At 41.6% G+C, this 14,619-nt stretch overlaps 1 protein-coding gene across 1 annotated transcript; it reads left to right on the top strand.

Moving 5' to 3' along the window:
• Positions 1-2,122: 2,122 nt before the first annotated feature.
• Positions 2,123-3,052, top strand: LOC138900205 (uncharacterized). The gene is made up of 2 exons (XM_070186921.1): positions 2,123-2,703; positions 3,049-3,052. The coding sequence occupies exons 1-2, from the start codon at positions 2,123-2,125 to the stop codon at positions 3,050-3,052; spliced, it is 585 nt and encodes a 194-aa protein (XP_070043022.1).
• The last annotated feature ends 11,567 nt before the right edge of the window (positions 3,053-14,619 follow it).

Raw genomic sequence — 14,619 nt, 5'->3', positions numbered from 1 at the left:
CCCCTAACTCCAATATTAGCTCCATGTGGATTCGATCCCGACTCTTAGTTGGGTTTCTATTATTGCATACGACCGTTTCATATATCTTTTGAGGTGTGCTTTGGACATGATCAATTTTTGGCACCGTTGTCGAGGAGTTAAAAATGGTGTTAGCTATATATTTTGGTGTGTTTTTGGAATATCTTCTTTTCCTTCCATGTTACTTGTTTGAGAAATCGTAGGTACAACCATGACAAACAATGAGCTCAGAAATATTACTTTGGGGGATGTGGACGTCGAGGATGAGCAATTTGATGAGGTTCCTCTTTAACCTCAAGCTAATAGAAGAGGTCGAGTGTCTCATGACAATGTCCCCGTTCCACCCTCACCTTCACCACGAGCGGCTCTACACCGAGTGTTACCCAATGAAGGATATGCCAGAGTAATAGTCCCCCCCCTCGTATTAGGGTAGGAAACTTTCAAATCACCAATGTGATGCTCAGTTTGCTAGAGCAACGGGGTTTCTTCACTGGTGCTCCAAGTCAAAATGCATACAAACATTTGAAGGGGCTTGTGGACACTTTGGGGGGAGCAAACAAACAAATGTCTCTGAGGATGCATTGAGGCCAAGGCTTTTTCCCTTCTCTCTACGGGGGAAAGCTTTAGATTGGTTGGAACGTTCGCCGAACCATTCCATTCACACTTGGGATGAATTGGCGGAAAAGTTTATTTCTAAGTTCTTCTCTTCGGGGCACATGGCTACACTTCGGGATAAGATTTTGTCATTCAAGAAAGAGTCAAATGAACCACTACACGAGATATGGGAACGCTATAGAACAATAGTTAAGGAATGTCCCAAAAACGATATGACAGAGAATATGATTCAACAAACTTTCTATCGTGGGATCAAAACCAATATGTAGTAAATCAACTAGCCGGTGAGAACTTCATGACTACACCTTATGCGGCGGCGTGTGAGATTTTAGATGAAATGGAGGAAATATCATCGACATGGTAATCCCGGTCTAATGTTCCACAAGGTGATCCCAACGTGATCCACCTTCACAAAGAGTTGCATAACCATGAACAAGCTATTGCCGAATTGACTACCACCATGAATCAATTAGCAAAGTCTCAACTTCAACAAGTGCAAAATCCTAAGCAAGTTAATGCCATGAAGGGAGTGAACATGATGATGAAAAAAAAGAGGACCAAGGGTCCACAAGTGCAACATCGAGTGGAGAATTATGTGCAAGAGGATAATAGTTTTGATCAAGACGATTCTTACAATGAACAAGAAGAGGAGGTGTAATATGTGAAAAACTTTCAAGGGCAACAAAACAACTTCCAAGGCCCAAACCAACAACAATGGCGACCTCAAAACAATCAAGGCAATTAGAATTATAACAACCAAGGAAATTGGAGTGGTGGCAACAATTAAGGGAATTGGCATAAAAACAACAATCAAGGATGGGAGTGGCAATAATCTAGGAAATTGGGGGGTAACAATCAGGTGGATGGAACAATAACCAAGGCAATCGGGGGTCGGGTCTACCGATGTATCAACAATCAAGCAACCCGTCTCCTTATCCTTCCCATGGTCTTAGTTCTTCAAACAATGAGATGGGGCGTGTTGAGAACATATTCAAGCAAATGATGGAAAAGAATGTCGATTCGGATGCCCAACTTGTCTCACACAACACATCGATCTGTAACATAGAAGTTCAAATGGGGTAAATCTCTCAAGCTCTAAATTCTCGTCCTAAGGGCGCACTACCAAGTGACATAGTGGTAAACCCAAAGGGTAGAAACAACACGGGTCATGCCATGGCCGTTAGTACAAGAAGTAGAAGAGGTGGGAATGCACCCACCTCAATTCAAAAGCATTTTGTGGATGATGAGCAAGTGGTACAAGAAGAATAGGCCCCGGATAATGTGGTGCAATCAAATGATGAAGTTTGATATTGATGATAGTGTGAAAGGGACTCAAGAGGAAGTAAACCCATCTAGGGTTCACATTATTGACATACCGGAGCAGATAGTGCAAATGGCTTAGGCACCATTGCCTAAGCCCCCACCTCCATACCCTCAAAGACTTGCCAAACAAAATGGCGAGAATCAATTCAAAATTTTCATTCAAATGATGAAGAGTTTCTCAATCAATGCACCATTAGTTGAAGCTTTGGAACAAATGGCCGGTTATGCAAAGTTTATGAAGGATCTCGTGACGAAGAAGCAGTCAATGAATTTTGAAACTATCAAAGTCACTCATCAAGTGAGTTTAATCGTGCACCCAATGGCTCCTAAGTTGGAGGATCCCGGTGCTTTCACGATTCTTTGTACAATTAGAAGTGCGACTTTGCTAAAGCTCTTTGTGATCTTGGGACAAGTATCATTGATGCCCTATTCGGTTTTCAAGACCTTGGGAATTGGTCAACCAAGACCCACCTCTATGATATTGCAAATGGCCGATCATATTATGAAGAGACCTTTGGGAGTGATTGAGGATGTCTTGGTTCGTGTTGATAAATTCATTATTCCGGAGGAATTTTTCATTCTAGATTATGAAGTTGATTATGAGGTGCCAATTATTTTTGGAAGACCTTTCCTTGATATGGGGAAGGCTCTTTGTGATGTTGACGCCAGAGAACTCACCTTCCGGGGGGTGATGAACAAGTGGTTTTCCATGTGTGTAAATCCATGCGGCGACCAAATAGCAATGAGGTATGCTCTTTTGTGGACTTGGTGACCGATGTAATTATTGATGATACAAGTGCCACAATCAATGTTGGTGATATGTTGGAGGTCGCCTTGCTCAACTTTGATAATGAAGAGATGGATGGCTTCATAGAATGTGTGAACTCTTTGCAAGGGATGGGGTCGCATAATTATGCACCTCAGAAACTATCTTTGGATCTTGAAAATATGACAACTCCTCCTACAAAGCCTTCCATTGAAGAGCCTCCTACCTTGGAGTTGAAGCCACTGCATCCACATCTTCGGTATGAATTTCTTGGCCCTTGTTCTACTTTATCAGTTATTCTTTTCTCTTATTTGACTAACGTGCAGGTAGATTTTACATTGGCGGTGATACAAAAAATAAAGAAGGCTATTGGGTGGACATTGGCGAATATTTGAGGGATAAGCCCGTATTTTACGTGCTTATGATCAACTTGGAGGAAGGTGCCAAATCATATATTGAACATCAAAGGAGACTCAATGAGGCTATACAAGAAGTGGTCAAAAATGAGATTATCAAGTGGTTGGATGCCGGGGTTGTCTACCCCATCTCTAATAGTTCGTGGACTTCTCCGTTTCAATGTGTCCCGAAGAAGGGGGGCATGACGGTGTTCACAAATGACAAGAATGAGTTGATTCCTACAAGAACGGTGACCGATTGGAGAGTATGTATGTATTATCGCAAGCTCAACAAAGTCACAAGGAAGGATCATTTCCCACTTTCTTTCTTAGATCAAATGCTTGATAGATTGGTCGGTCGTGCTTTCTGTTGCTTTATTGATGGGTATTCAGGATACAACAAAATCCTTATTGCTCAGGAGGATCAAGACAAAATAACTTTTACATGTCCCTATGGTACTTTTGCCTTGAAACGGATGCCATTTGGTTTGTGCAATGCACCTGTGACTTTTCAAAGGTGTATGATGGCTATCTTTACAGATATGGTGGAGGACTACCTTGCAGTTTTCATGGATGACTTCTCGGTGGTTGGAGATTCTTTTGATGATTGTCTTGCAAATTTAGATAAAGTGTTGGCAAGATGTGAAGAAACAAATTTGGTGCTAAATTGGGAGATGTGTCATTTCATGGTCGAGGAGGGCATTGTCCTTGGACACAAAATCTCAAAGAATGGAATTGAAGTTGACAAGGTAAAGATAAAGGTGATTTCTAAATTTCCACCTCCATCTTCGGTGAAGGGTGTGCGGAGTTTCTTAGGCCACACGTGGTTTTACCGGCGTTTCATCAAAGCTTTCTCTAAGGTGGTGAACCCGTTGTGCAAACTTCTTGAGAAGGATTCTAAGTTCAACTTCTATGATGATTGCATGAGAGCTTTTGAATTGTTAAAGTTCAAGTTGAAAACTACTCCCATCATCACCACTCCAAATTGGAGTGTCCCTTTTGAACTCATGTGTGATGCAAGTGACGTAGCAGTTAGGGCTATTTTGGGGCAACGCATCAATAAGATTTTTTACCCGATCTACTACTCTAGTAAGACCATGAATAGTGCCCAAGTCAACTACATCATTATAGAGAAAGAGCTCATTTCCATTGTGTTTGCAATTGAGAAGTTCCGCCCGTACTTGATGGGTGCAAAGTTCATTGTCCACACGGATCATGCGACACTTTGTTATCTTATGAGCAAGAAAGTTTCCAAATCTCGATTGATGAGATGAATGCTTTTGTGACAAGAGTTTGATATTGACATCCAAGATAGAAAAGAGAGTGAAAACCAAGTGGCGGACCACTTGTCTCATTTGGAGGAGGAGGAGAGGCCGCATGATGGCTTTGAAATCAATGACTCCTTCCCCAATAAGCAAATCTTGGCTATTTTAATGAAAGAGGTGCCATGGTTCGTGGATCTAGCAAATTTTCTTGTGTGTGGAATCATCCCGGATGAGTTCTCTTCAAACCAAAGGAAGAAGATCAAACGGGATTGTGAAGATTATTATTGGGATGAACCATACCTTTTTCAGATTTTTACATATGGGGTGATTAGAAGATGTGTACCGGAAGAAGAGCAAGGTGAAATTCTTAGAGCTTGTCATTCTTCACCATATGGTGGTCACTATGGTGGAGCAAGAATGACGGCCAAAGTGCTAAGTTGCAGTTTCTATTGGCCCACTCTTTATAAGGATGCTAGTGAGCTAGTAAAACGTTGTGATGAATGTCAACGGGATGGTGGAATCTCAAAGAAAAATGAAATGTCTTTCACCACCATTTTTGAGATTGATATTTTTGACGTGTGGGGTATTGACTTCATGGGTCCTTTTGTGAGTTCTTGTGAAAACACATACATCTTGGTCGTGGTTGATTATGTGTCCAAATGGGTTGAGGTTGTTGCTCTACCCAACAATGAGCGAGAAGTGCGATGGCATTTTTGAAGAAGAATATTTTCACATGGTTTGGTACTCCACGGGTTATTATAAGTGATGGGGGGTAACATTTTTGCAACAAGACTTTCGACACTTTACTTAGCAAGTATGGTGTAACTCATAAAGTCATGACTCTTTATTATCCACAAGCTAGCAGTCAAGTGGAAGTCTCTAACCGGGAGATAAAGAGTATTTTGTCCAAAACAGTGAATGCTAACCGGATGGATTGGTCCAAGAAGCTTGACGATACATTATGGGCTTATCGGACGGCTTACAAAACACCTATTCGAATGTCGCCATACCAGTTGGTGTTCAGAAAAGCTTGTCATCTTCCGGTGGAACTTGAGCACAAAGCCATGTGGGGTCTAAAGAAATTGAATCTTGATTGAGATGTAGCCGCTAACTTGAGGGTTGCACATTTGAATGAGTTGGATGAGTTCTGATACCATGCTTATGCAAGTTTGTCCTTGTACAAAGAAAAGATGAAATATCTTCATGACAAATACATTTGGAACAAAGAGCTCAAGGTGGGAGATCTTGTTTTGTTATTTAACTCAAGGTTGAGGATGTATCCCGGGAAGTTAAAGTCTAAATAGAGTGGTCCTTTTGAAATTATGGGTGTGACACCTTTTGATACATTAGACTTGAAAGAACAAAAATAATAAAGTATTCTGAGTCACTGGTCACCGAGTGAAGCACTATTTAGAAAAAGTTGGAAATAGCCACGTCGTGGAGGTCATTCATTTCAATTGATGGTATTTTGCACCGTGCCGCGACATTAAATCAGGTGCTTCTTGGGAGGCAACTCATGTTTCTTTTCTTTTTTTTCTTTTGTAGTTAGGTGTTATTTTTGTGGTAACTCGATTTGAAGTGTGCTACAGGGATGAGTGTGACTTACAGGAATTGTGAATATAAATCTGGCTAAGTATTGCAAACATTGCGGACCGCAGTTGAATTGTGCGGAACGCACATTTATAGTTGCTGCAGCGAAAGTGCACTGCGGTCGCATAATTATCTTGCGGATCACACAAATAAAGGGTTGAAATTGCAAGCTCTCTAAAGTTAGTCCGTCAGAGAAATGGTCAATGTGCGACCGAATAAGGAATTCTGCAGCTACAACAAGAAATATGCGGTCACACACAAAATTGTGCGGACCGCAGCTGAAGAACCAAATATACAGCCCCAGGTAAAAGAGTGCGAACCGCATATGAAAATATATGGCCGCACTCGACCTTTCCCCTCTTTTATGAATAATTAGTATAAATACAAGGGCGGGGGCAAGGGTTACAGTTTTCCCTCTCTAAGCACAAAACTTGCACTATATAGAAATTTCTTGGTGAATCATCTGCCCACACGCCAACAATTGTGATCCCTCATTCTTTACACTCATTCACATCTGGTATGCTTAAACCTCTTGTTAGAATTTTGCATTTTTTTTGTTTAATTTATAGCTTTTTAATTATTTTTAGGCCATTTGTCAGTAGAACTCAATTGTGCATTCACGTGGGGATAAATCTGTAGTGGGTTAACTAATACATGCTCATTAGGGACAGGGTCAACGTATTTTCATGCCTTTATGTTGTTACCATGTCAAAATTTGCATGAAAATTGCAAAACCTAGATTGAAATACTGGATTGTTTGTAGTGTTTTGAATTCTACGGCCGCACCTGAATTGTGTGGTCCGCAGAAATTGATTTTGGGGCAGCTGTAGTAAAGAATGGGTATGCAGCTGCAAGGTAAAATGTGTGAACCGCAGAATTCTCATTGCAGCCGCAGAACAACCCTTTTACTGTCATCATAGAGTCTACAAAATTGTGACTTAAATTTGCGGTCGCAAGGTAAAATGTGCGGACCACAGAAATCATGTTAGGGCCGCACAACAGCCAATTCTCTGTCATCATAGAGTTGGCATAATTGAGTTTCTGAGTTGTGGCCGCAAGTAAAATTCTGCGGACCGCACTCCACTTTTTGCGTCCGCAAGGAAGAATTATGCGGTCCACAAGGCCTCATATGTGGCCGCAAGACAATTATGCGAACCGCAGACCCTTATCCTGCAAGCATGTTTCAACTGTGAACCTCACTGTATTTTTCTTTGTATACTTGCATAGCTCATTGTACGTATGAACTTTGAATTGCAACTAACAATCATCGTTGTGTAATATAAAGAATGGTTCGATCTAGAGGTAGAGGTGACACTTCTAAAGGGAGGGGTGAATCTTATAGGGGTCGAGGCAAGAGTGCCTTACCGCTCGGCCAACAAAGAACAATAACAAAGAAATCTACAACCAAAAGAGGGAGAGGTGCAAATCTCTCCGAGACGAGCTCTTATGTCCCATCTAGGGACGCATCAGAGGGCAACTCAGCCTTTGTTCAAGAGCAGTTGGCTATGTAGTCAAGGCTGCCAAGGAGATACCAATTCAGGGATGAGCCATCCTCATCTCATAGCACTTTCGAAGGTTCGAAAAGTGCTAGTTAGGCTTTTGATCCATCCACTACACCTGTCCCTGGGGCAAAAGATACATCAATTAAGGATATCCTCGATGATGGCAGAGGGGAAGATGCCACAACTGTCGGCCTTGAAAGGTCGAAGAAAAATGAGGTTTGGGAGGACCGGTTTGTCAGCTTGGCCACCTTCACTAGCTTTCGTACATGGTGTCTAGTGAGGTCGTTTACTCTTGTGCGACAGTTTCAGTTGAAAGATCTAGACAAGTAAAACCCAATAGTGTTGAGATAGTTCAAGGAACGAAATGGGTGGATGTGGTTCACCTAGAGTGTGGTGGATGCCAAGGAGTACCTTGTCTGTGAATTTTACGCCAATGAGGCACATATCAAAAAAGGGACAAAGGTCACCAAAGTGCATAACCTCAGTAAGATTTGATCAGCACACACTCAACACATACTTGGGTTTTGAAGACATTGAACCAAAGGAATATTTGGAGAAGTTTGAGATGGGAGATGCAACCCAGCCTTGGTTAGTAGAGATTCTAGAAGCACCAGGGCTACCGCCACCATGGATTTTCGTTGGGGTTCCTATCCACATGAGCACGCTGCATTTTGAGGCAAAGGGGTGGCAAACCTTTGTCTGCAGCGAGACTAGACCCATGCCAGAATGAGACTTACCTTTCAATTCCTCGGGCAGTGCTGGTTGCTTCTATTATAGCCAGGTACCATATCAATATGGGGGCCATGATATTGGCCAACGTTTTGGTGATTGCTTGGCAGGATGACTCATCTTATCCATATCCCAACACTATTAGAAAATACCTCACAGATTCACGGGTAGAGCCGAGAGATTATGACACAAAGATGAGGCCGAAAAAGCCTTTCACTTGTTATTCACTGATGGATGCAAAGAATCCGAAGAAGAAAGTTCAGCCTTGTCCGTGAATTTTACGCCAATGTGGCACATATCAAAAAAGGGATAAAGGTTACCAAAGTGCATAACCTCAAAGTGAGATTTGATCAGCACACACTCAACACATACTTAGGTTTTGAAGACATTGAACCAAAGGACTATTTGGAGAAGTTTGAGATGGGAGATGCAGCCCGGCTTTGGTTAGCAGAGATTCTAGCAGCACCAGGTCCACCACCACCATGGATTGCCGCTGGGGTTCCTATCTATAGGAGCATGCTGAGTTTTGAGGCAAAGGGGTGGCAAACCTTTGTATGCAGCGAGACTAGACCCGTGCCAGAATGAGACTTACCTTCCAATTCCTCGGGCAGTGTTGGTTGCTTCTATTATGGTCGGGTACCCTATCAATGTGGGGGCCATGATATTGGCCAACATTTCAGTGATTGCTCGGCAGGATGACTCATCCTATCCATATCCCAACACTATCACAAAATACCTCACATATGCACGGGTAGAGCCGAGAAATTATGACATAAAAGTGAGGCCAAAGAAGCCTTTTACTTGGTATTCACTGATGGATGCAAAGAATCCGAAGAAGAAAGTTCAGCCTCCTACCACTGCGGGCCAGTCTGACAAGCCAGCTATGGTATCTGCAGAGGCAGTTGTTATTCCATCCACTTCGGCCGATCCTTCATCCAGTGCCGCAACCATACCTCTGCCATCATCCATAACTCGTTATGCATCTCCTGCCACAACTTCCACTTCGGCTTTGAAGCTGGTGCCCATGCCTACTACTCTCATTTCTGCGTTGCGAGTCTCCCAGACATTGGCGAGCCTCAACAACTGGATTCATACAGCAACTACAAAGTTGTCTGACTTATCCAGTACTATTGTAGCACAGTCTACAATTTAGGCACCTCAGTTTCCCCCGACAGTTGAGGAGACATTGAAGAATATCCTATAGAACCAGAACACCATCATGGCTACCTTGGTACAACACGGGTCAATGATCGAAGAGCTGGAAAAAGAAGTAAAGAAGATGAGAAAATCCCATCCCAAAAAGAAGTCATTGGACAAGCTCCGGAGAGAGGTGACCAAGCTTGCTACAACCGGAGATATCCCCTTTGACATATTGATCGACCCACACCCTTTAGGCTTAGATCCTGCAGCACCATCAGCACTGGTGGCACTAGTTGGCCAGTCTGAGGAGCCAGACTTTGCTGCCGACACTGCCGAGATAGTGTGTCAAATGTTCACCAACCCAGTCACACCCAGAGCTGAGGATGATGAGATTTAATTGGATGAGACTAAGGGCGGTGACATTGCTGGGGACATAGAGATGTCCAAGGAGCCATAGGGAGTTTTCTTCACTCTTTCCCCTCTTTTGCTCTTATTTTGTTAAGCATTGGAGGCAATGCTTATCTTTATTCGGGGGGGGGGAGTTATTGATCATATTTGGTATATTATGATACATTTGGCCTGTAATAACTTGATATTATTTTATTTTTCTTTCTTATTTCTGTATATATTCTCTCTTTTTCTCTTATTATGTGTATTCAGTAGTTTTTGTTTATTAGCTTCTTTATTTTTGTTCATTTGTTAGTTCTTAGTTTGAGATAATAACTTTTTTGTTTGCTTTAGTAGCTTCTTTTTATGTTTTAGTAGATAATTAAGTCATGCTCGAAGAGTCAAACATGCTTCAATTGGTACCAACACACTTAACTGCGTGCTTATGGTTAGAAACAAGGTTTTTGAAAGAAATAACTCTAGTTAGTGACTTTGTGACTCTTGTGTTAACTTTGGCAACCATCAAGTAGTTTAATTGAATCATAGTGATTTTTAAACTTGAATGTGGTCGTTGTGGGCCTTCGACTCTATCCTCTTTAACAATCCGGTTGCGTGAGGGGTGGGATGAATTGTTGTTAGTCCAAGTATCTATGCGAAGGGTTTAGAACTTGCCCCTAATGTGTTTCAAGGCAAAAACCTAAGTTTTTCTTGGTTTGAAAAGTGATTGTAGGCCCTCCTTGGCCCGTTTGAGTTTTCTATTTCCAACCAATGTCATTATCCCTAATCAATCCCTTTGAGCCTCGAGCCTTTCTTATTTGATGATCATGTTACAATCCTTTACCCATTTTGTCGTGACCCTCTCTTTGCACCCGAGCTTTCCTTAACACTCTTGAGAAACAAATGGCTAAAAACGTAAGTTTGTGGGAGAGACGAGAAAGTTGAAAAAGGTATCAAGGCACAAAAAAGAAAAAAGAAATGATGAGAAGGAAAGGCAAGAAAAGAAAAGAACAAAAAAAATACAAAATAGTGAATAAGTGGAAGAGTTGAAGGGATTCAAAAGGGAGGTAATGATCCCAAACATGGAGAAATCAAAGAGGGATAAAATGAATGTAATGATCAAGAAAGAGTGATGTTAAGTCTCTCTACTCCCCCAAGGAAAAGAAAGTGCCTCAAAGAATTGGCACAGTGTGAGCCGATAAATTAAGAATAGAGTGCTTAAGGAAAGGTGTAACCACTCACCCATATTGTATCCAACCCTAATCCAAAAGCCTTCATTATATCCCTAAAGAAGTCCCAATTGATTTCAAGCCGAGTGATCTTACATTAGTGGCGATCTACATAAGGGGCAAGCCTATGGTACTTGAAGTCGTACTTGCGACATTCTCTTGAGATAGATGAGTGAACCTTTCATAAATCTTTGGATTGAGTGCTAAATTTCTTAAGTGAGCCAGGCAAATGAAAAGTAGAGGAGGAAGAGTTTGGAGTCCACCATGACCTGCATGATAGAGAAAGAGTCCTTGATGAGTAAAGTTAATTCTTGAAGCTCAAATGTCACATTAGAACTATATGTGCAAGAATGTTTAACTTGTCGCCTTGTTGATAATACATGAGTAGTATGGGTAATTATCGGTCCCAATTGATGTGTGGATGGCTTACCTTTGAGTCGCTGGAATGATCCTCAACTTTTGGAGGTGGGAACTAATTTATTTAGTTGAGTACGAACAAAGACTTAAGTTTGGGGGGGGGGGGGGGGTTTGATAAGTGGGGGTTTTGACAACTTATTAGAGCCTTTTAGCTTTTATTTTAGTCTAAAAGCATTGAATTGTGTTCCCGAAACTAATAAAATTATACAAAATTGTAGGAATGCTGGAAGTTGGTCTCTCAAGATGAAATCCGACACAAAAAAGGGTAATCCGAAGCAAAAGGCAATAAAAAGCGCAGAAGCACAAATGTGCGGTCCACAGAAAAAATTGCAAACTGCAAACTAGGAGAAAGCATTTAGCATACATTTGCGCAAAGTGCGGACCGCACATGAATTGTGCTACCGCAAAGCTGGGCTAAGAGTCGAAGATCTAAGAGTATGCAAAAAGACCAAGTTCAGGAGCCTCTGTGAATTGCGGATCGCGCAAGAGTTATGCGGTCACAATCCTAATTGTGCGGACCGCAGAAGAGTTGCCTTGCGGCCATAGTCTAAAAATGTGCGGCCATAGAAGAATGCCTCATAGCCGCAGTTCAGAAAAGTGCGGCCGCAGAACTCCAGTTCCTGCCAGATAAAGAAATCTGTGGACCGCACATGGAATTGTGCGGCCGCAGAACCTCCTGAGGGGCATTTTTTATGAGATTTTTCAGCCCTATCTAAATAGACTAGTTTCATAAAATTAGATCAAGTTTTAACCTCTAAAGTTGTTGTAGCCATTTTTCTTTAGTACTTTAGAAAGTTTTACATTGCTTTTGTAATGACCCGGCCGGTCATTTTGAGTATTATAACCATGTTTCCCAATTTACTATTCAATTTATGCCTTACAATTGATTTATGACTTATCGGGTTAGTTGGTTCGAGTCCGGAAAGATTTCGGAGTGAAATGAGACACTTAGTCTCATAATTGAAAACTTAAGTTGAAAAAGTTGACCTGATATTGACTTATGGGTAAACGACCTCAGAATTTAATTTTGATGACTCTAATATCTCCGTATGGTGATTTTGGACTTAGGAGCGTGTCCGAAAAATTATTTAGAGGTCCGTAGTGGAATTAGGCTTGAAATACCGAAAGTTGAATTCTTGAGAAGTTTGATCGAGGGGTTGACTTTTTGATATCGAGGTCGGAATTCGATTCTGGAAATTGGAATAGCTTTGTTATGTCATTTATGATTTGTGTGCAAATTTGAAGTCATTCCTGGTTGATTTGATGTATTTCGGCACAAGATATAGAATTTGAAAGTTTAAAGTTCATTAGGCTTGAATTGAGGTGTGATTCGTGGTTTTAGCATTGTTAGATGTGATTCGAGGCTTCAATTAAGTTCGTATGATGTTTTAGGACTTGTTAGTATATTTGGTTGAGGTCCTGAGAGGCTCGGGTGAGTTTCGGGGTGGTTTCGGACCTAGGCCATTTTTAATTGTTGGTTTCTGCCTACAGAGGTGTACATCACGATCACGAACTTTTGGTCTCGTTCGCGAAGAGCAAACAGCAGCTTGGGGCCTTGTGAATCGCGATCGCGTAGAACAAATCTCGGTTGCACTGACCCGACTTGGGAAGCTTATATCTCGCAATCTATAAAGAATTTGAAGATGATCCAAAAAACAAAAGTTGTAGCCCGTGATATCTAGTTTTCAGAAAATTAAACCAATTGTCATTTGGAGTTATGTACAAAAAGTTATGGTAAATACACTATAGGCTATCTGGGAAGAGTTTGGAAATCTCTGTTGCACAGGGCTGACTTTGGAAACGTATATCTAGAAATCTATAAGGAATTGGGAGATGAGCAACACATGAAAGTTATATCCCTTGGTGTCTAATTTTCAGAATGTTAAACCATTTGCAATTTCGAGTTTTGTACAAAAGGTTATGACCCTTATACTAGAGGCTGTATGGAAGAGTTGGGGGATTTTGGATGGTTAACGGGATTGGAATTTGGACTTGGAAAATGGCCGAAAGTGCAGATTTCTGGTGTCTGGTTTCCTTCTTCGCGTTCGCGATGGTAGTCTCGCATTCGCGAAGGGTATCTAGAGGCAGGTGAATATTTGTTCTTCGCGTTCTCGAAGGTCTGGGTAGATAGTGCATTGCGAACGCGAGAAGGGGGTCGCGTTCACGAAGAAGAGAGGAGTGGACTGGGACCCCACACGTTTGGTCTACGCATTCGTGAAGCTTGGGGTCAGTAATGCATCGCGTTCGCGAGTGGTACCTCGCGTTCGCGTATAAGACTTTTGGGCGATAGATTGATTTGTGCTACACAAACGCGAGAAGAGGGTCATGTTCGCGACGAAGGGTCACCTGGGTTGACTTAATATTTCAAAAAATGAGTGTTTGAGTTCACAACACAATATTTGATTTTGGGAGCTCGGTGGGAGGTGATTCTTGGAGAGATTTTTAAGTGGGTGATTAGGGTAAGTGATTCTTTCTTAGTTTTGGTTAAATTCAATGTTTATGTATTTGATTGCATTATTTAATTAGTGATTTGAGGTGAAAAATTGGGAAGAAATGGAGGAAAGTTCTTAGGATGAATTTTGAGGATTTGATCGAGATTTTGGTATCGGATTTGAGTAATTTTGGTATGGGTGGACTCGTGGTTGAGAGGGTGTTCGGATTTTGTGACTTTTTGCTGATTCCGAGATGTGGGCCAGGGGGTCGGCTTTTGAGTTGACTTTTTGACTTTTAATTAAGAACTTAGTAATTTCTTATGGAATTGATTCCTTTAGCTTGTGTTGATTGTATCGAACTATTTATGGCTAGATTCGAGGCATTTGGAGGCCATTTTGTGATGCAAGGGATTGTTGGAGTAGAGTTTCGCACAATTTGAGGTAAGTGACACCTCTAAGCTTGGTTCTAAGGGTATGAAGCCCCGAATTTCGTGATTATGTGAATGGCGTGAGATGACGCATGTGCTCGGTGACGAGCATGTAGGCGTGCACCGTGTGAATTGTGATTTTGTCGATTCCATGGAACTGTGTAGCTATCTTATCTGAACATCTTTACTGTACTCTATGTGTTAGAGCACTTGAGCAGTAATTCATGCTAGAAATCATGTTTAGGTTGTATGATGGTACTATTGGGACCCACAGTGGTCGTACTTGTTGTTGAACTAATTGCCTAATCTGTCAATTTGTACTCCGTCATGGTTATTGCTTGCATATTATATCTCAGTCTCTGTTGTCTTTACTTGTTATATCATAT

Source organism: Nicotiana tomentosiformis, chromosome 10 (assembly GCF_000390325.3).
Source record: "Nicotiana tomentosiformis chromosome 10, ASM39032v3, whole genome shotgun sequence".
Lineage (NCBI taxonomy): Eukaryota > Viridiplantae > Streptophyta > Magnoliopsida > Solanales > Solanaceae > Nicotiana > Nicotiana tomentosiformis.
Note: the sequence above shows the minus strand (reverse complement) of the source record. Positions and strands in the feature narration are given on the sequence as shown.